This window comes from Osmia lignaria, chromosome 5, assembly GCF_051020975.1.
Source record: "Osmia lignaria lignaria isolate PbOS001 chromosome 5, iyOsmLign1, whole genome shotgun sequence".
NCBI classification, from domain to species: Eukaryota; Metazoa; Arthropoda; class Insecta; order Hymenoptera; family Megachilidae; genus Osmia; species Osmia lignaria.
In genome coordinates, this window is record NC_135036.1 from 7,326,973 (window position 1) to 7,348,206 (window position 21,234).

The following is a 21,234-nucleotide window of genomic DNA, read 5'->3' on the forward strand; positions in this document are numbered from 1 at the left end:
AAACTATTAAAGGCGGTTCGCTTCTGTCAGGACAGTTCCTCGAACACAATAAGAGTCCAATTGAATAAGCCCACGTCCTCGTAGGTCGGACGTCGAGTACAGCCACGTTATTCTGTTAGCCTGGACAGAGTCTCGGGCAAAAGGCTTCAACAGGAGCGCTGCCAGTCCACCGACAGGGCTGGCGATCGTTGTGGTAGAAGCAACACGATTACAACCGGATCGAGAGAGTGTTAGTGAGGCCTGTGGGTCTCTTACGCTTGCCTCAGTCACGCCGGGCGTCAGTGACTTCGCGTCCGCCGGTTCGATCGGTTCTCCTTCGAAACCCTATGGAACCATCCGTGAAAAGTGTCCATTACCAACGAAACCAGTGATCTCAAAGAAAATCCAAAGATTTTCTCTGATACCTCGAAATCTATCCTTTTTGAAAATCTTCAAACTCGAAAACTCGAAATCAATTTTGTATAATAGACGTTCCTTATTGCCAGTTTGAAAGGTGGACTCTGTTTACGAGTACCAGGATGCACATACCCGGTTACCAAAGAGTCCGAGGGTGAGAGACCGGTAACGGAGCGATAAAAGAGGGATACGGATCACCTAGGGCCACGTGAGGAGTTATGTTAAATCATAAACACCACGGGAGATAGTAGTGCTGTTTCGGGAAGAAAGAAGAGATAGGAGTTCGTAGATGTATCATGGATGTTCTGTGATCGTTTCGGCTGAGTTAATCGTCAGCTGTTCGGTGGAATGATGCAAGGTTCATTGGGAATCATCGTCCGGAAAAGGGAGATGATTTGCTGCTATGACACGTCGAAGGTGGACCGTTTTCGAAACACGCGAAAACATTCGAGAAATGAATTTCCATGGTGTTGATTCAAGGATTCGATCGTAGTCATTGATCTCACTGCGCGCTGTTGCTCTGCGGTAACAGTCAGTGTACAGTGAATGAATTCAATGATCCTTGGAAATCGATTTTCAGATATAATTTCGATCGATACTCTGGTTCGGTGCTTACTTTGCTACGTTCAGTGGAAAGTGACATAAGGTAAGAAAGTACCTGAAACCTGTTGCTAATTGAGCGACGAGTCTCCTCCGTCGAGGTGGTGCTAACAGGCGGATGTCGTTCGGATAAAAATGCCGTCAAAAGTAAACGCGAGATTCGTTATTTCGTGGCTGAGATTGAACGACGTGTCGCTCTGGAAAGTTTTAAAGAAACGTTTCAAAGTCTATCGCGAGGCAACGTTGGTGAAATAAATGTTTGATTGCGATGATACGCGTCGCTGAGTGGCGGGAAAGAAACGGAAGATCTCGTTTCCGATCGAGTTGAGGAGGAAGAAGAAATAAGTAAAAGTGTAGGAAAAGTGTAAGAGGACAATGTCGTCGAACGGTGAATTTTCGACGATGTCGAGCGAGGAGGTGCCTTCGTTGCCGAAATCCCTGCCGAGCTCGAGGGAGGCGACAGCCGAGGGCAGTTCCGGTTCCAGCGGCAGTTATATGCCCCTTCGAGAGTTCCTGGATCGATTCTCCTTGCCGAGAGTCGTCAGACTCGAAGGTACCGGCGGCAGACCGGTGTTGCTGTACAAACAGCAACAAAAATCGCTTCGAGTTACCGCGACCTTATTGATACATCGTTATCGGCACGATGTCAAAGTCGGACCGGAAATAGTCATTCCAGAGGGCTATCCGGGTAAGTTTCTACCAAAAATTTCTTTAATATAATAGAAACAGTACGCATATACCTGAAAATTTAAATTGGGGTTAAATTCTGAAACGAGTTCGAGTCCTAAAATTAAGGGTAGATACTGCAAAAAATTTGGGGGTAGATTTAGGTGCTGTAATTTTCAGTCACCCTCTATTTAATAATAAATTAGTAAAATCCTAGACCAATGCTAAAATGATTTGCATGAAAAACAAATATAGGTATCCTTTACTTTCCTAAGTTATTACCATGAAAATAACTTATTCAAATAATTTCTAACCAGGTCCACCCTGGCCCCTACCTAGTTACGCCAATGCCACCAAACCATTCTACTTCCTCCGGCATATTACGAAACCTTTCCGTAGCAAAACCGTCGAGTTTCCACTTGATTTCACAGAACCAGTTCAATGCAACACCTTATCCAGTTTCACCAACTTCCTATTCGTCATTCAGCACACGACACGTAAAAAGGACCAACAAAGAGTGTACGTCCTATCTATCGGATTTTTGACTCGAACGGATTATATCAGAATGATTGTAGAACCTGTTCGCCCGAGCGAAAAGAAACAGAAAGGGGGGAAGGAAAACGAAAAGTGCAACAGGGTTGCTTGTAATTGACAGTGAACCATAATCGCCGACAACCAGCGGTTAACTTTTAATGGGCCCGGTATCCGGTTGATATTTTCAGGAAAACGTAAATTATGCTCGGCTAAGCAAACGGGAACGGTTGTGATAACCAGCTTAGATCACTGAAACAGGTTATACGCTCGACGAAAGACCGTCGACGTTTTAAAAAATCGTTCTAAGTGCAACGAAAACGCATTATCAGAGCGCAGGACCCTCGATGCAGTTTCAATCGTAAACCACTCTGAAGGAATAAGTTGCAAAACTGGCCACGACCACGGTCAACGTCGACCTCGGCACAAAGATATCTTCTCTGTTGCATTTCTGACATTTAACACGGAAATTACGAGGTCGTAAAACGGGATAATAGAAAACTATTAGATCGAATGGACGAGATTAAAGCAGAGGAAACTCAAGATCCAACCTGGGTTTAGTCCCGGTCAGCTGTCCTTTAAGGACGCCGAGTTTCCGGAAAATATGACCCATGGTCTGCATGGGGTATAGTGTCGGGAATGGAGACCATAGGAAAAATGGCAATGTAGACAGAGGGACTGGGATTTAAATTTTTATTGGGAGATTAGTGAGTCCTCCATCCCCTAGATCACCATTTTTCCTAAGGAAATCTACCATATTCGGTATATCCTTCCAAGTCTACCATATTTTCCAGAAACTCGGTGCGTTTAAAGGATAATTAAGAAAAGTGTCAATGTAGGAGAAACCCTACTACTGAGAGCTGAGATGAATCCTCCATCCCCTACATCGCTGTTATCTCTAGGGAAATCTATCCTACCTTATACGTATGCATACCTCGTCAACTTTCGATGCTACTAGCGACGTGGTTGATCAGACCAGTAGTCCTCGTTCTACTCGGTTCATCTAATGAAAACGTTGCGGACGTTGAGTGGGCATGTGGTGGTTAACATGTCTGCCTCTTACTCAAGTTGCGACACGGCAGCGTTATTGAAGCAACGCCTAACGGATCAACCTGCTCATTTGATCGGCCGCGACGAAAGGAGGTCGCAACGGGGCTGACGTCAAGCGCAAAAAACCTGTTACAAATTTTGTTTTTATGGATGTTGTTACGCGGAGATGGTTGATTCATCGGGGAAAAATTCTCTGCTCGAACTGATTGCGACATTTTTCATTTTCTCTTTTTTCTTTTTTTTATATTATACTCAATCAAACCTACGCATCCACGTTTACGCGAACGAACAGTGAATGAATCATTGTTTCAAGATATCGTAATGATGAAGAGTACACGGCGGGTACTTGACTGACCTTTCCGTCTCGGATTGACGTTGATCTACGATGCAAAGCGTACTTGGTAAGAGATGATTAAAATCATTTGAGAGATTGATTTTGTTCTGGCGTGAAGTTTCTACTTAAGAAACGAAGAAACGAAACGCAATGGAATTAGATTCTAGCATGATGTAATTCCGGTTAGGATTCTTTCCGCGTAATTGGAAAGTCGAATTTCTAATTGAAATTAAAATATCAATTGTTTGGAAAAAAATTGTTGTACAGAGAATATCGTAAATCATTTGAAGGGACGATCTTTATCGTCAACAATAAGGATGATAAGTTTGTAGAATCTACAGTTGGAGACAAGTTGGCCCGCTCCAATTTATCGTAGCATAGTTTTACAGCTTGCTCGTAAATACAGATAGGATTTGTGTCGGCCGATGGAGCTTATATCGAACGGGCACTAACAATATATTCACTAAGGAAACATTATTTAACGCCTACGAATTCTCTATAAGTAGGGAACAATTCACGATGAGCCTCGTAAAGGTGATAAAAACCTGACTCATGCCCACGTGACAATTCATTTACTGTTCTGGGATCTCTTAACACCTTTTAGGAGAGATTCTAGTCTGAATGGTTCGAATTTTTCTAGAATTTTTACATTTTCATATCCATCAGCCTTTGCTAATTTTTTCAATCAATTCACTTTTCTTTTATACATCACGCAAAAAGGCAATAAAATTTTCACCTATATGTATTAATTATTTCGAGAAGGACCCAAACTTATTTATAAAGAAAATAAAATTGAATTATTTCAATAATTCGTATGAAACTTTTCTTCTTAACTGTACCATTTGCACGAACGACAATCTACAGCACGTGTATCGTCCACAGGGAGAAGTTAGTCGGTGTAAATGTAAGAAAAAAAAATCCGGTGAAATTGATTTCCCCGTATTTCGTTCTAAACGATCCGGCCAGAAGCTGTTTTCTTCGCGAGATCACGAACGACAGGATAGAAAATCGCGTTTCCTTATACCCAGGTGGCTTCATTAGGTGAATCGATCCGGCGTCAGGCCAATCAGCCAGCAAGGACTCTTTGTGATTCGAGTGCAACAAGAAATTCTCAGGTGCCACGACGAACCTGCGAGCGCAGATCTCGATCCTGACTAACTGTACGAACGGCCACTTTTCCTTCTGCGTCATCGTGGAATTTCAACCGGCACCGTCGATTCCGTTTCAAGCGGACACTTTCGTCACTCGACTAATCCCATTTGTCCGACACACGTGCATGAAATACGCGATCGTTGCTCATTGCCGATCCGATCGAATCCGATTACTATTCGTTACCTGGCTAGGTGATTCCTTTTCAAAGATTTACAACCGGAACATTACTAATTAGAGTAATTATAATTTTTCACTAAATCTGAATTTTTCAATTAAAGAAAAATTAATAAATCAATTCGTGTCGAAAGTAAAGAGTAATACTTTGAAATATAATATATTTTGAAAAATAGTAGTCTTCAAAAAATTTTCAATTGTAGAGATTATTGTAAAAATAATAGATTTTGGATAATCCAGGTCAGAAACAAATCGTATCTTTCGTATTCCAATTATTCTGCAAACTTGCCAAGTCCACGAAGCTTACAATTTTCGGATTAAGCACCGACACACCCCACGAAGGGGCGTAGAAGGAAAGGCGGTAAAAAGGGCTGCAAGAAATAATCTACAACAAGGTGTACTCCGCGTTTGCTATAAATCATCGTAATCAGCTTACGACAGCGCGCAAAAAGAAGATCTCAGCATTCTTTTTTTCCCCCCCTGAGTGAATCTCTCTTTTTCCACTGACGACACATAGATAACCGGAGGAACGAAATGAAGACATTCGAGGGGAAGAAAAAACGTGCATCGTGGATTCCAGACGCATCCTATCACTACTTGAAGTGCATCAAACACCGGAAACATCCCGGAGGATCGTTGCTGCGTCTAGAAGATACCTACTTATGAAATTGTAATGCCGAGTGGTTGAACGACCGATCAACAGGAACGAGAAATGGATACATCCATTTTAATTTTATCGGAACAGAGACGAACATCGAGGGAATTTCTTGAAATCAATGTAACCGAAAGCAGGAGCACAGTTATAATTGTGTGATAAGGGAAATCGACAAATTATTTTGTCTTAATGGGTTTTAAAACAATTCCTTACTCGATTCGAATATTGGGTAGCCGAAATTTTCGAGTTCTCGAGGACCCAACCTAAATAATTCTGATTCAATCCGACCCGATATTTTTGGGTCCTCCACTAATTTATTTGGGTCACAATGCATCGCATCCCCTCGAATGGATTTCCCTGAAAAGAAACAACCGGTGTACGTCGAAGGAGGCCACTATTCAAGAGCGTTGGGTCGCTCTTCAAATCGGTAGTAAGAAGAAATGGAATCTACGTGGAGGGAACTTGAACCTTCAACCGGGATAAAATTACTAGGGAAGATTCAACCGTGCATCCGATTCCAGGGACTGATAGGGACGATGGACGATATCGCACAAATCACCGGCTCACTTAACTACTATTCGTGCAAACCCTCGGCTACGAGTCCGTGGCTCCAGTTTACAGTAATTTATTAGGCGTGTAAACCTCCAGCTCCTTGCCGGGGTCGATGGCCTCGTCCCTCTCATCAGGAGACCTTCGGCTCCTTACTCATTTTTTTTTCTTTTCTTACTCCGTCTGTTCGCGACGTTGCTGAAATGTTCTCCGTGAACTTCTTTTTGCCGGCTGAAAATGATCGACTGCCCTCGTGTCGTGAAATTTACATCCCACCGAGAGAACTCGTCACGTTTATTATCGAAAGATCGAGCCACGGTGGCTGAGTGCCTCAACCGAGGTACATTTGTAATTTTTCTTGCCAAGGTTTGCGTAAAATGTGAAATTTCTGCACGTCAACTTTTGCCAGGTTTACAATTTTAATTTAATTACGAATCCTGTCAAACTTTCATTTTCAAAATTCTATTTAAAATATTGAATATCATTTTTATTTTGATGAACCGTATAAATTTTGCTATATGTAAAATATAACATTTTTCTATGCGACGTGAAACACGTGTCATCCTAATCATAGTTATTCAAGTAGAATCATTAGAGGGAAAAAATTCACTGTTACAACATGCAAAAATTATCCCAAGAGGCTTTGTCAGTTAATAAACCAAGTTAGAAGTGTAAAGGAAAATCCTACGACCACAAGTCACGCTAATTTAATCTGTCCACCACAAACGCTACTGGCCTGTAAGCTCTACGGTCTACTGCTTTGTTCGCTTGGCTGCAAATCATAATGCTTTTATCTATGACAATGGTCCAACAGTACAATTGAGAATCCGAAAGGGAGAACAAGCTGGCTGATTAAGACTAATTTTAGAATAGAAATTTGAATTTCTAATAGACAATCTTTAACTTTCCAAACGAGAAAATTCAGCAATAATAAAATATTTTAAGTTCGAATAACTAATTGAACAGCAAATATTTGCGACCACGAAATTGCAAAAATTGTTTCAAAGGAATTTCTTCAGACAAACTATATCCAATATATCCTTATTTTTTAATGGATCTATACAAAGCTAAAGTATTTCGTTGGACCTGCCTTCAGAAATGATTGGTCCATCTTGGTTTTTAAATAACAGTCATTACACGATGGATATATCCTTCTATAGACGTCGAGGAACTAGAAAATCGTCGGAAGACCAATTCTGATTTCTATAAAAGGTACCTTCGAACCAATAAACGTGCCAAAAATTCTCCTGTTCTTTTGTACGTTGTTCCTTCTTCATCCATCATGTTCCGATCATTAAGATACAATCATTAATACTATTATCTCTCGCTTTTCTTTTTTCTTATCATCGAAGAGATTCCTCATTTTCGAAGGTCTCTAATGGCACGTTTACAACAAGGGGAATATTTCTTGCCAACGATGCTCGCCGACCGTGAAGTTACGAAATATATCAACGTGTTTCTGCACCTTGAAACAACGTTTATCGTCCGATCAAAATAATTATCATTGTCGATGTTTTACAATCGTTTGTGAAAATTGCGTGCGAACGCGTTATCAGGATCTCGCGTAATTAGAAAGTCATTCGACGAGGAAATCGTTAATTTGTTTGCACAATTTGAGAAGCTTCGGAATATTTTATTTTCCCTGTAACCGTGGTACTTTTCTCTTTCCATTTTGAATCAAAAATTTTATTTCAATTCCAACGTTCCGGCGGAACGTCGTTCGAATAATTTCCACGACACTTTTCGCGATAAACGCGTATCTAGAAGCTGAATACCAGAAATTGCAACGACACCATGAACCAACGCTGGATCACCGTGAAAGCATTCCGCCGCTAGAGCAGGCTGAGGACATTTAAAAGTCCCACATCCCAAAGAGAAGATAACATCTGGAGTTGCACGGGCCATTGTCCATTTCATTGAAAGGGGAGGCCTCCTTTCACGGGCCACAGAAAAATCTGAATCAGAATTAATTCTTGAGGAACGTTACAATGTGACGTGGGCCTTGTAAGCGCACCTGGATCACGCGAACATCTGGTTCCTTCGAAGGGTAACAACCTTAAGCACGGTTCCTCTCTGATCTTTCGAGACCATTTACAGTTTCTAGACGAATAGAGAGATGCTTGTGTAGCACGGCTCTATTCAACGCCCCTGTCATGAAAGTTAAACCTGGACACGTGCTACGGAATGGCTTTGCAAAACGTGTTCCAGTTTATCAATGCATCGCTGAAGAAATGAGACATTGAAACGTGATGAAAAGCAACAGTGACAAGGAAAGTTTGGCAACTCGTAAATAGAAAAAGAATAATTTAGAAGATATTAACAATTACAATTAATGACCCTTTACACTGTAAAGCATAATACGTCCTCACAAACAAAGGGTTGCTCTGCGGTTATACATATGACTGCAAACCTTAGGGTCGTCGGTTCAAATCCCGATTCCTAAATTTTTTTTTTTTTTTAATTTAATTATACAAAGGTCGAAATGTTATAAATTTAAAATTGTTATACAATTTGGATAATAAAAATAATTTAGATTTTATAGTGAATGCAACGTATTATTGCAATATTTAAATTAAACAATTCATAATTAGACACTTATTAATTATTTGCTTGATCAACACGTTCCTAAGATGTGCGTGTTAAGTTCAAACGTTCCGGAAATAATCTCTCCAATTAATGAATGCGGAAAATAACTGAACAAAAAGCGAACCATTATCGTGTGCCCGACTGACAATGACTTTGATGCACTTCACTTGCGCAGTCCTTTCTCAGACCGTGCAACGTCTTCTGAATAATTAATCGAAAAAGCATGTAATTACATCGGTAATGGGGCAATTTCGTGATGGCATACCCTAATTAGACGTGAAGGAAGTCGATTCATGGAAAGGAATTACAACCTGCTACCGGGTTCACGCGACTCTCTTTTTTTTCCCTCGTTCAAACAGGCTTTTCAATAGGCTTTTCCAACGGATACGACAATCTCTTCGATTGCAATCTGAATGCACCGAGCAAGCTGTGTTAACTATGTCGGATGCGGGCGTGGAAATGGAAAGTGGAGGAAGAACGCTTGTGTAATTTCTTTCCTGATTACGAGGACTATGCGTTTGCAACGTTTCTTTTCCGGACTACACGTTCTCGAGCATCCAGTATCTATTATTCCAATTGCAAGTGAGGAAAATCACACTAGATTTGAAATGAACTTCATCTTTATACTAAGTAGATGAAAGGTAAAGGTGACTCGTGCACCCTTAACATAAAATACCAAAATGAACTGATAATGTTCGAATTGAGATTTTAATAAAACCTGTCCTAAAAAGCTGAAGAAATTCCTGAATAGAAAGAAATCTCAACTTCTGATCGAAATGCATTCTCCGTGTACCGGTATCCGTATCAAAAACAAAGTCCACAGGTATCGTGGCAAATAGAAAGAGAAAAGATGGTTCGAGGATTTAGGCCTCTCCGCGGCTAGGATCGTCTGGAAGAATCATTGCATTCCAGGGCAAACGATCAGCTCTCACGCGGGCACGCACGCACGGTCCTTAAAGGCCGGATTCGAAGCGCAGCATGCGTGCATTCGCATCGGGGCGGCATTCTTAAATCAATTAGCGACGACCAAAAGAACCAGCCGACCTTCGATCAGCCGACCACTCTCGACTACCGTGTCCCCGTTGCTGCAAAATCCACTCAGCTATTACCGCCGTGGGGCGCGCGTCTCCTATCGTCTCGAACTTTGGAACGCTTTTTACCAGCGAACCGAAACATGCCGCCGTGTATTTCCTTCCTACTAAATGGCTACATCCTTTGTCCTTCTAAGGAAGACCACCAACCGCGAACACTACGGAACGCGAATCCTCCGATTTATTTGAAACGTCTAGGCCATCTTTTTATTCCTAACATGTCGAACGACACTCGAATCCACCACTTGGTTAACGACTACGTTAAAAGGGTAAAGAAGCGAATAATTCGCAACGAACGGTACGTTTAAAAAAAGATCTCCGTCAACTCAAAATCAAAACCAACGACACGGAACTTGTACACAGAATTCAAAGTCGTATTTTCATTTTATACACCGATACCAGTCATGGTTACCGTAATTCCTGTCGCGCCGTTTCCTCTATCGCTTCCGAAGAAGTTCGTAAATTAGCAAGGATGCGTATTACGCGCGTCGCTTACGATTCAACAAAACGAAACGGAAAATAGGAAACGCCATCGAGCGTAAAATCACCGTTTGCCAGTAAATCGTGCTTAAGTTATAGAACGCCCACCATTGGAACGTTATCATCGCGAAAACGTAGCATGGTGAGTCCGTTACGAATGACATAACGGCAACTACGATCTTGCTGGAGAAAACGAGGCAAAACACGGGTAATACTGCAAAGTGCAGTAATACCAGGAAGGACAACGATATTTCGTTTCTTTACCCCTTTTCCATCGTTGCGGTCGATTCTTAGATCGACGAAATGAACGCAAATCGAGAGCAATCCGTGATCGAACGGTTCTGCTATTAGGAGGAAACTCGCGGACAAAAGTTCGTTTCGTTTCTTAAAGAACAGAAGGAAATACGTTTGTTACGTCGTTCGATATTCTTCTGTACCGTTATCAACACCTCTGTTGACATTATTACCTACAGATGTATGTACACGCGCGTTTGCCGTTCGATGACTAGCCATCTTACCGCGAATCACTATGCGTGACTTGTAAATCGTGCATCGTTAAATTTGCTCGGACACCGTAAAATGGGGCGAATGGAAGGAAGACGTTAAATAAAAATAAATCCTGAGCCAAAAACAAACGCTTTTATATTTTAATGAATTTTAAAAGAAAGAAATTTAAAAAGATCCTATTGTTTCGAAGAATAAATCGAAGGAAAACGCAATAATCTCTGTTGCATTCCTCTGGCAGAGGGTCGCAAACACGAGGAACGCGACTAATTATAGCAGAAGAAAAATACCGAACGAACGGTTTCCGTCGTGTTCCATTGGAAACTGCGCAGCATTCGCTAATTGCCTGCGGAGGCAATTCTACCTTTTCGATTCTACCTTTACCAGCCACGGAATGCCGGCTGAAATCAAAAGACCGCCACCCTAGTTTCCCTTAAACTGGTATCATAATTACTCGGATCGCCGATATAAGTGGTGGCGGTTGTAATAACAACGCGAGATAATTTGATGCGCATAAAGCGTATCGGTTTAGCGAACGATACGAGGCCACACACCGCATTCACCGTCGCGGTTAACTATAATTTAAAAGCGTCTCGTTATATTTCTTCTCACGTTTCTCGTTCACCCATCGCACACCGTATCAGGGTGATCCTCGCCACGTCGTACGCACTCACGCATGTAACCATGCGAGGGTGTAGGTATAATTCAGTACCCCTCTCCTCTTCCTCGTCCCGACGATATAACGCGCGAATTACTTGCACGTAATATACGGCGAAACAAAGCCCGTTAACGTCACGAAACAGTAAGCTGCAAGGTATTTTGTTTAGTGTCCCGTAACTTATACTGTCCACGCACGACTTTGTATGGGGCACGGGATAATTGAGTACTCGCATGGAACGACTGCTAATACGGCCGGCCATTTTTACGCGCGCCGAACCTGAACGTAAATCTGTTCGCCCGGAACGATATCTGAAAACGCTCCCCTTGATTTATGACGCCGGATCAACCGAACGAATGCACACATCGAACTGCCAAAGTAAATGTAACGCGAATAATTTGAAATGTTTAGGTTGAATCGGAATGAGCCTTGGTAAACAGTAGAGATTAGATTATGTGTAAGCGGATTATCCGGAACACCCGGCCGCGCTGTTAATGTTTAGATGATGAAGGTGAAAGAAAATGTATGTATATCGAATAGGGGCCACTTTTGAAGAACTTTTCTTAATAACGTGATCGTTGGTTGGTGATACATTTTTCAAAAAATCTGAACTTTCTCCGCATAAATTATTGCTATGTTAATTATATACGAATATACTGAATAATCTGATTCTACTATAATACCAAAAGTTTCCTTTAAGGAAAAAAGGACCCTCCATTTACGTATAAACAGTTTCTTGGGGTATTTTTATTTCACGTTTGTCGATTAATTGTAAATTATTCTTAATTTTATCTAAAATTTCAGGAAATTTTCCTCTGAAAAATTAAAGTTTCACAGCGAGTTCGTTTTAATTCTATCATCCTTATGTTTGTACATAATTGATCTACTCCTACAATAATCTCCACCATAAATACTTAAAATTGCACGCTCGTAATTTACGCTACATCACTGGACATGATCGCCACCATTCATTAGCATAATCTTCATCAACCTTGAATGAAGCTTTTATCACGCATGTAAATATGCTAATTTCCCTTATTTCACGCTGTATTTAGATAAAGAAAAGAAAGTGAAAATATCGAAAATGAACGTTTCAAGTAAATAAAATAATTTTGTTTATGCACAGTAAAAAATTACTGAATAAGAAATATCGGATCCTGTAGCTCATGTCATTTTTCCTTTTTCTTAATTTTATAAATATTTTCTGTTGGTTTTGTGTTTCTTTCACGTTCGGGATATTCTGCTCGCTAATTTACAGCTACTTTGACTTGATAATTTAATGTGAAACATGCATCGCAGCTTCGGATTATTTCTTCATTTTATTGAGACCAATTTAGCTTACTATTTTATTACCGACATTATTCAGCTACAGGCTATATCATCCATTATTCATAATCAAGCCTGATGCACGATATATTCATCAAACTTTTACGAAGAGAAAAATTTTAACACTGAAGCTTCAAATACGTTTCTTTTACATGATAAATTGAAAAACAGTTATCATATAAATATTTAGACGATGAAGATTGAAAAATTTAAGTATTGGAATCAATCTTCTGCATAAAATTGAAATTGATTTACAAGCGCTCGAATGAAAAATTTAACGATAATGAAGCTTAAATGTCTCTTTCCTTATCGATAAATTATATTAGCACATTACAAACAACCCGATGAATGCCTGTCTCCTATTTGAATATAATTATCCTCGAAGCAATTGAGAAGCGAAATTTGCATTCAATTGTAGAAAGTATTATTGCCACACGCCTATTGCATTTATGAAGACCTCCCTATTAAACATTACCATAGGAAGCGTACTCTAAGCACAAACGCATATAAATCAAATTATTATTAGACTATTATTCAAAACTATATTTTCTATTTCTTTCTCGATTTCAGGATGGTTTTCTGTGATATCTGGCAACAATACAACGGGTAACGCGAGGGTTTACAGAAGAGTAGACTCTCTGGTGCGAGCAGGAGTACCTGCCTTCCTTTTGGCTGCGCCTTTGCGAGCGTACATTTTGACTCACTCGAAAATGGGTAAGTAGAAATAGCCTTGAATTTATTCTTACATCGCATAAACGAGTCAACGAAAAATTACGTACGCGTAAAGGCATGAAAAAATACAAACGTGGAAGGGAACATAAACTAAAGAATGAGAGCAAAAAAGAAGGAAACTAATAGCTTACGTGAACGTAGTATCGTTTGTAACGTCAAACCACGATGTTCTTGACCTAAATGCATATAAATATCAGCTTGCATAGATTGGCTTAGAAAATAAAAAACAAAATATAAAGAATCTGCAAATTGCACGTTTCGAGCGGTAGCAGAATGTTAAATGCAGTAAATGGAGTGCATAGCAACGGAAATGCACTGAGCAGTGACATAAGAGGCATGCAACGATGATACTAACACTTTGATAGCCTCACATTTCGTGGATTCTTTAACTGCTGTGATTTTAAATTCCTTTTTATACCTGACAAGAGATTACTAATGAAATTGAATCAACGGTTTCATTTTACGTGTACCGTAAATTGACTAATTTTTTCAAATCGCAATTGGCATCTAAAACCGGGATTCCTATTTTCTAATTGAAAATTTGTTACGTGTTTACAGAAAACGGTAATTTACGAGCTCATTACACGAAGACGACTATCAGAGCGGGGGAAATTTTACGATTAATAGCGGTTTTCCAAGACACTAGAAAATGCAACACGGTCTCCTTCGGAATATCCGGTAGCTCTTCCGAAAAGGATCAGTACGCACAATGCTTGGATCCGTATGGTCGCGAAGTGTTCGCCCCTTTGTCGGCGAGAGGCGAATTTTACGCTATTTGTCAGAACGGAAGCATCGACACCGGAAGCGATGCGATGCTGTATAAGGTACATCACCTTGCAAAGAGACCGTTACCTCTCAGGGTAAGATTCGATTATATTATCTACCCTTTCTTTTCTTTATCCATACAGCGTACCAATTTGTTAAAAAATTATATTAAAAATTGTACCATATTACCACTTACCTTTTCAATCGCTTTAAGAAAAGGTTATGTACAGTTAATATTAAATTTAATCATGCATGTTGTAAAATCAGGGTGCTCGGCTAAGGGTGGACCTCCTTGCAGAGGATGGTAGCTGGGGTGATTTTGAACAACTTCTACTTTTACCGAAATGCTCGTTAAGGCTTAATTTTTAAATTATTAATGAAAAGAGACCGATTAATTAGAGCGCGCAAAACGTGTGGAGTTAGCCACGCAACTGACGTATACGAAGTACGCTCGACCGAGGTCAGGAACAAACTACCCGGCTGCGCATCGCGCTCAGCTTATAGCCTACACTCAGTCGCCGCGCCGGCGCACTGTGCGCGTTCAGCTTATAGCCAACACTCAGTGGCCGCGCCTGCGCACTGTGCTCGCTCTGATTGCGCAGTTTTTCATTAATAATTCAAAAACTAAGGCTTAATGAGCATTTTGGTAAAGGAAAAAGTTGTTCAGAATCATCCCAGCTATCACCCCCTCAAAGAGTGCCCACCCTTAATCAAATACCCTCTATAAAACAAATACTTTATTCTTGGACAATGTATAAATTGCAAAATCTTACTAATAAAATCAATCAAAATTTGTTCAAGCAAACTTTTAAAAGATATACTGATAAAAACTTATGTATGTCTTTAAAAAAAAATCCTGTCTTTAAATAATTTTTCACAAATATGCAAAGTTTTGTCAAAAATGATAATTCGTGAATTCTAATATCACTGATTCAATTAAGACTTAAAAATATAGATATAATAACAAAAACTAGAATTTAATATTTTTCTTCTTAAATTAATTATTATCAGTTGAAATTAAAACTTAATAGAATTGAAAAGTTCCATGCAACATCTGACCTGAGTTTAACTATTGGACTGAATATAATAATTTCTAATGAAAACAAAAAATAATTCTTATTGTGACTCACCCCCACTGCTACCAGCTCTATCTGAAGGGCTTCCTCTTTTGCAGGTTCGTTTAATAGCCGGTCCATTGCCTGTACCTTTGCCAAGGGAATATGGTGGTTTGATGCAACTGGAAAGCTCGACTCGAGGTCCAATTGTTTTAGGTTGTATCGTGCCAGAAAGACCGGTGCACAATCCAGAAATGCTTGAACTCGTGGTGACCGGAAGCGGTGCTCCTAGAGTAAGAAGAGCGCGATTAGGTTATCCTTCAGAAGCTAGACTTTTAGCATCGCCGAAGATGCAACGATTATTGTCAGCGTGCAGGTAAATACTTACCATAATTCAGTAACTTAGTATTGTAGCACTTAAGTAGCGTCGTTTTCTTAGTTTGATTCACTTCTGTAATTCTTCTATGTGAATTTCTTTATCACGTTCACTGTTTGGTTGCTACTGCGTGCTACTGCCATGACGCCGTTTGTCGCGAGCGATAATCGATAATTCGATTGTAACGTCACCTGAAAAAAAATCGATGTTAGAACTCGAGAATGGCTGCTTCCCCTATGTCGCTATTCCCACTCGGGAAGCCTATTTTGCTCAATATTATATTATAATAATATAATAACATAATTGATTATGTATAATTCGATTGAATTCTAATATTATTACTTGATACTTCAGTCATAAACGTTAATAACAGACTTCAAAAGGTTATTCATTCGAATCGATCGACGAATCAACTGAAGAAACGTATTAGCGTTAATAGAACAGAAACACTTACATTATGTACGGCCATTGATAGAACATGATGTACCATAGCATATTCTGTATAATCGCACTAGTTTTCTGTTTTAATTCACAATTAAAATGCTTGTAATAAACGACTACATTTATCACGCTTACTCTTTGAATCCTAACTGTCATGGCGCACGCGTAGTTGGCGTTGTATTAGTGACGAATAATCGATACTCCGAGGGTAACATCACGTGGTCAAAAATCGATGATAACAATCGATATTAAATTTCCATACTTTTCATTATAGTTTCATTATAATTTGATTGAATTTCAATATTATAACTCGATAAACATTAATAGGAGAATTGAAAAAATTAATTATTCAAATCGATCGATAAAACGAAGAAACATCCGCGCGCTAACAGAGTATAAATACATAATATACGGTCACTGATAGAACGTAATATACCGTATCGTGTCCCGTATTATCGCGATATTCGAAGGATGCAAAACATTTGTAAATATATGTACGTATATATTCTATGTTGCTTAACCTGTTCTTCCACTTCAGCCGAGCTGTCGGAGATCGAGCAACGGAACCAAGAGTGGCACCTCTAAAACTGCATCCAACGAGCGAAAATCTCAAGGAGATGCATTTGAAGAAGATCAAACCGAAGCCGGATACAAAACCGATTTTACAAAGCTTAAAGGACGGATTAGAGCAATTAAAGAAGAGCACCGTTAGAGAGAAAAGTCAAACAAGACAGAACAATAAAAACGGGCTGTTGGATCGAATTTCGAAGTTCGCCCAAGGTGGTCGTAGCAGAAATCCCGCTAAAAAGTCGGCTTCGTTCACGTTCGCGGTGAAACCGGAAATCGCGATGAGATGCCAAGAGCGTTATTCCAGTTTGGAGCCAGAAACTACCTCTCATCCCAGTCATTCGAGCTCGTCCAAGCAACCTGTACAAAGATCGGCCTCCACTAGCGTTTTAGAAATGCCGGCTAACGTCGAGTTACAGCCCAATTATTCTCGGGTTAGAGATAGTCTTACGCCAGTGCCATCCCTTCCTAAGTTAACCAAGACCAAAGCTGATGACATTTACACTGAGATTTGCGAGAACGCCGCTGCACAGGTTCAAAAGTGTCCCGGAAGTCACGTGATGGCCAGGATCAAAATAATTGTGAAAGGACGTGATTCACCTCCTGCTCTCTCGAGCAGGATTAGTAACGAGAGATACGTGAATTCATTGGTAACGAACGAGCAAATCGATTCGATTATCAGCACGGAAGACGAAGTTATATATAACACAATATTTTAAGCAATGAAACTTTTTATCATGATAAGTTAACCGGCTGTGTTTGATAATCGAGAAACCGTTGATTATTTTTATCGACGTACAGTTGTATCAATTGAATCTGTATATTATATATAAAAAAAAAAAACATTATTATGAAGTAACGTGTATTATGATAGAATTCGTAATAAATTGCATGTACATATTCCTGCCATACGTACTAACAATTGTAACAAGACCTAATAGTTGTTAAGAATAAAAAGGCTCAACTTGAAAAAGAAAAGGAACCGATGTAACGTTTGCAAACGAAATTTCAACGATTCTGAAAATTTTATTTTATTATGCAGGAAATAAATTTGTGTAAAAATATTCGTGTATATTATCCTTTCTTTTTCTTTAATTTTTTAGTCATTTTTTGTTTAAAGGAAACCTTTTTGTTTACATGTTTCTTATTTCTTTCCTTTTTTTCTTTGGGTATCGTTTCTATAACTTTCTTCATTATGTCAACAGCTTTTTGATTATTTTCACTTAATTTAAGGTCCATGTTAATATCAGGATATTTTCCGGAAAAACCTTTTGGAAACAATGGTTTTGACATTAATGATGCTAACTGATACTTCTTTATTTTTAATTGATGCTTTAAATCTGCTGTTTCTTTTATGTCTAACGCTATATCCCTGAAAAATACAATTATTTATACCACCGAAAATGTACATAATTAGTGATAAACATAGGTATATTAAATCTTACTCTTCATCCTCCTCTAAAACCAAATCCATATCTTCAACAGCTTTACGTAACCAACCCTTTTGGGAATTATCTCTACGACATTTTAATTCCAATTTATCAATTTCCCGTGCAATATCAACTCTTTCTTTAACTGCAATTAACAACCTATCGACTACAGGAAATGTAGGTAAATCCTGGGCTGAAATAAAAATACCTGTACTAATATTCAATTCTAAATTAGTAGATAATATTACAGTTACATTTGTTCACTTACTACGACCAAGCGTTTTACATAATTTACTATAGTACTGCTTTTCAGAAGGTTCCATCATAAGAACCGTTATACCTTCCTTTAGCGCTCTTGCCGTTCTTCCGCTTCTATGCACGTAACTCTAAAAATTAATTAAAGATACAAAATTACTAAAGGTATTTTCTTTTTTTAAAGCACTGCACATTTATTTACACATACTTCACTTGTTCTGGGAACTTGATAGTGTATTACATGCTCTACATTTGGAATATCTAAGCCCCTAGCAGCTACATCCGTAGCTATTAACACTCCATTTTCATTTGCCTGAAATCTACCATTTTTTTTATTGATTTGAAAATTTTACGTACGTTAATATGTTTTTACCTTTCCAGATTTTTTAACCGCTGTCTTTGTTGCATACTAGCATGCAAGGGTAAAGGTTTGCAATCGAGTATTCCAAAAAGTGTAGCTAAACGTTTTACACAGCCGATACTATTACAGAATACCAGTGTCCTGCCAGCATGTCTCTTTAGAAAATAGTAGAGGTAATAATCTTTGTGATCTATTGTACATGCTATTCTGCATTCCGTCAAATTACTTGCGGTACCTAAAAACACATCATTATTTTTTAAATTATTATGTTAATTACATTATTTGCATTTATTTAATGTAAAAATACCTGATTCTTTTGTAACATCAACAATTTTCGGATTCCTTATTCCTACCAGTTCTATAATTTTTTGCAATTTTTGACCAGGTGTTAGCTTATGTATTTTACTGCTAGTACGCTTCTTTTTCTTCCTCTGTAAATACTCCGGGATATCATGCACCATAGTTAGCGTAGCAGAAAACACAAACGTTTGTCGTTCTTCCCGTTTTTTCTTATCAATATTTATCTTTTCTAACAATTGCTGTAATTCTTGAAAATGTCCTTTTTCTAACATCCTATCTGTCTCATCAATGGCTAAGTATCTATTTAAAATAAAATTTAATTTCTAACATCCTACATGCACATCATATTTGAAAGAATTTATTGCATTATACGACAAATTTTGGGAATATACGATTCGAGATTAAATGAAATAAACACATAAGATTATTCAAGCGTTCGATCAAAATTTCGCTGTAATTAAGTTTCTTTAATTAAAAATGTTAACACATAATTAAGCTGCTTGAAAGCACTTACTTAATAGAATCCACCTGGCTAAGATGTGGATTACCTTCCTGTATCAATTCCCATAATCTACCAGGTGTAGCAATTACAATTTCAGGACCTTTACTTAATATTCTTTCTTGTTTAACCACAGCCAGCCCACCTAATAGTACAGCTATCTAAATAATATCAATATTTGGTAACTAAAATGTCTTAAACTTCCTGTAGTTATTTATTTTATTAAAATGCTTACTTTAATATCAGTATACTTGGCTGCTTTAGTGAGGTGGTCTTTTATCTGTATAGCTAATTCGCGAGTTGGTGTTAATATTAATGCAAACAATGGTTTTTTAGGATAATTTCCTACTTCATTCACTTTTATATTGTCAATTACACGTACACAACCTATACCATTTTCATTAACATCATCAATGTCTTCTTCATGATCAGATTCAGATGAACTATTGTCGCTTTCTGTTTTATTTTCTGTACAAAACCATCCTTTGTTTTCAATATCAATACTTGTTTCTTTCATAGATCTTATATTTGATTCACCTGCTTGTCTATTTTTTAATTCCAAAATACCAGCTATGATTGGAATTCCAAAAGCTAATGTTTTTCCACTACCTGTTTCAGCAGCACCTAGTACATCTCTGTGTCCTAGTATTGCTGATGGTAAAGTTAATGCTTGTATGGGAGTGGGTGAATAAAATTGTTGATCTCTTAATGCTTTTATTATAGGAGTAGGTACACCTAGTACACTCCATTGTTGATTATAAATGTCATACCCATTATCATCATTATCATTATTATCATCATCAGAAAATTGCTTTTCTGGACTAGAACTATGATCTGTATCTCTTTGGGCAAACAAAGTGCTAGTTACTTTTTTAGCATTTTTTCCTTTAAACTTACTTTCTTTAGCTTTTGTGATTTTTGCTTTCTTTAATGTTGGCTCAGTAGTGTCTATGTTGTCTTCTTGCCATTTGTTTAAATTTTTATGCTTCAAGGACCCCTATAAAATATATACAGATTCCTTGTATCCAAGTTTCCATAATAAAGCTTATTGTTATAGGTATTATCATACAAAGGCAAGTTTTGTTCTTACCTTGATTTTTTCATTGTTATCTTCTTTATTATGAGTTACAATTTTTGTTTTATTATTCTGTTTTTCCAGTTCATAATCAGTTAATTCTTCTATACCAATTAAACCATCAATGCCTCCAGAAAATACAGAACCTTCTAATTTTAAAGGTTTCCAATCACTTACAGAATTATGCTTTCGTTTAGTCATAGTTTTTCTGTAATTCTACTGGGTAAAATAAACAATGATCAGTGAAAATTAGCATTTATTTATTAGCAGCCTAATAGTAACCTTTCAAAAACAGAAACACGTGGATCTGTAAATACATGCAGTGACTACAGATTCAACAAGAGTGGACATGTCTCTGTTTTCAAGGGGCTTGCTATCAACAGTTATAAGTCAGATGGAGCCAAACTTGCTCTGGACTTCCCCTTTTCCATGTTCATTCCCATAGACAAAATATAAAATAGACTTATGATAAATCCTGCCGCAAATAGCGCTATAATATAATGCCAATTGCTAATTGTCATGATATTGTCATTGTCATATTATTTAAATGAAAGTAATAAACAATTCATGAATTTCTTGAAATTACAAAAACATTGTAGAACTAACAATGAAATTGCAATGAAAAT

The 21,234-nt window shown here is 38.3% G+C and overlaps 2 protein-coding genes and 1 long non-coding RNA gene across 4 annotated transcripts in view; 1 reads left to right on the forward strand and 2 right to left on the reverse strand.

Moving 5' to 3' along the window:
- LOC117605071 (uncharacterized) overlaps positions 1-16,663 on the reverse strand; it is a 129,825-nt gene extending 113,162 nt beyond the window's left edge. The window contains exons 1-2 of the long non-coding RNA XR_013062158.1: positions 15,693-16,663; positions 15,380-15,592 (exon numbers count right to left, since the gene is read on the reverse strand). This is a non-coding gene — a long non-coding RNA (uncharacterized LOC117605071). The remainder of the gene's footprint in view (positions 1-15,379; positions 15,593-15,692) is intronic.
- LOC117605067 (uncharacterized) lies at positions 269-17,407 on the forward strand. Its single transcript, XM_034325901.2, has 5 exons — positions 269-1,684; positions 13,323-13,466; positions 14,043-14,344; positions 15,424-15,680; positions 16,660-17,407. The coding sequence occupies exons 1-5, from the start codon at positions 1,372-1,374 to the stop codon at positions 17,405-17,407; spliced, it is 1,764 nt and encodes a 587-aa protein (XP_034181792.2). The 5' UTR covers positions 269-1,371.
- A 354-nt stretch (positions 17,408-17,761) lies between these two features.
- LOC117605066 (ATP-dependent RNA helicase DDX24) lies at positions 17,762-21,101 on the reverse strand. Of its 2 annotated transcripts, XM_034325900.2 has the most exons (10): positions 20,891-20,984; positions 20,624-20,824; positions 19,769-20,530; positions 19,549-19,694; positions 19,042-19,334; positions 18,747-18,969; positions 18,582-18,693; positions 18,387-18,504; positions 18,134-18,311; positions 17,762-18,060 (listed from the first exon to the last, which is right to left on the reverse strand). In XM_034325900.2, exons 2-10 carry the CDS (start codon positions 20,807-20,809, stop codon positions 17,763-17,765), a joined length of 2,316 nt encoding a protein of 771 aa, XP_034181791.2. In that variant the 5' UTR covers positions 20,810-20,824; positions 20,891-20,984; the 3' UTR covers position 17,762. The 2 variants fall into 2 exon arrangements, with proteins under 2 accessions (XP_034181791.2, XP_034181790.2); XM_034325899.2 differs by having other exon boundaries at positions 20,624-21,101.
- Between the last annotated feature and the right edge of the window lie 133 nt (positions 21,102-21,234).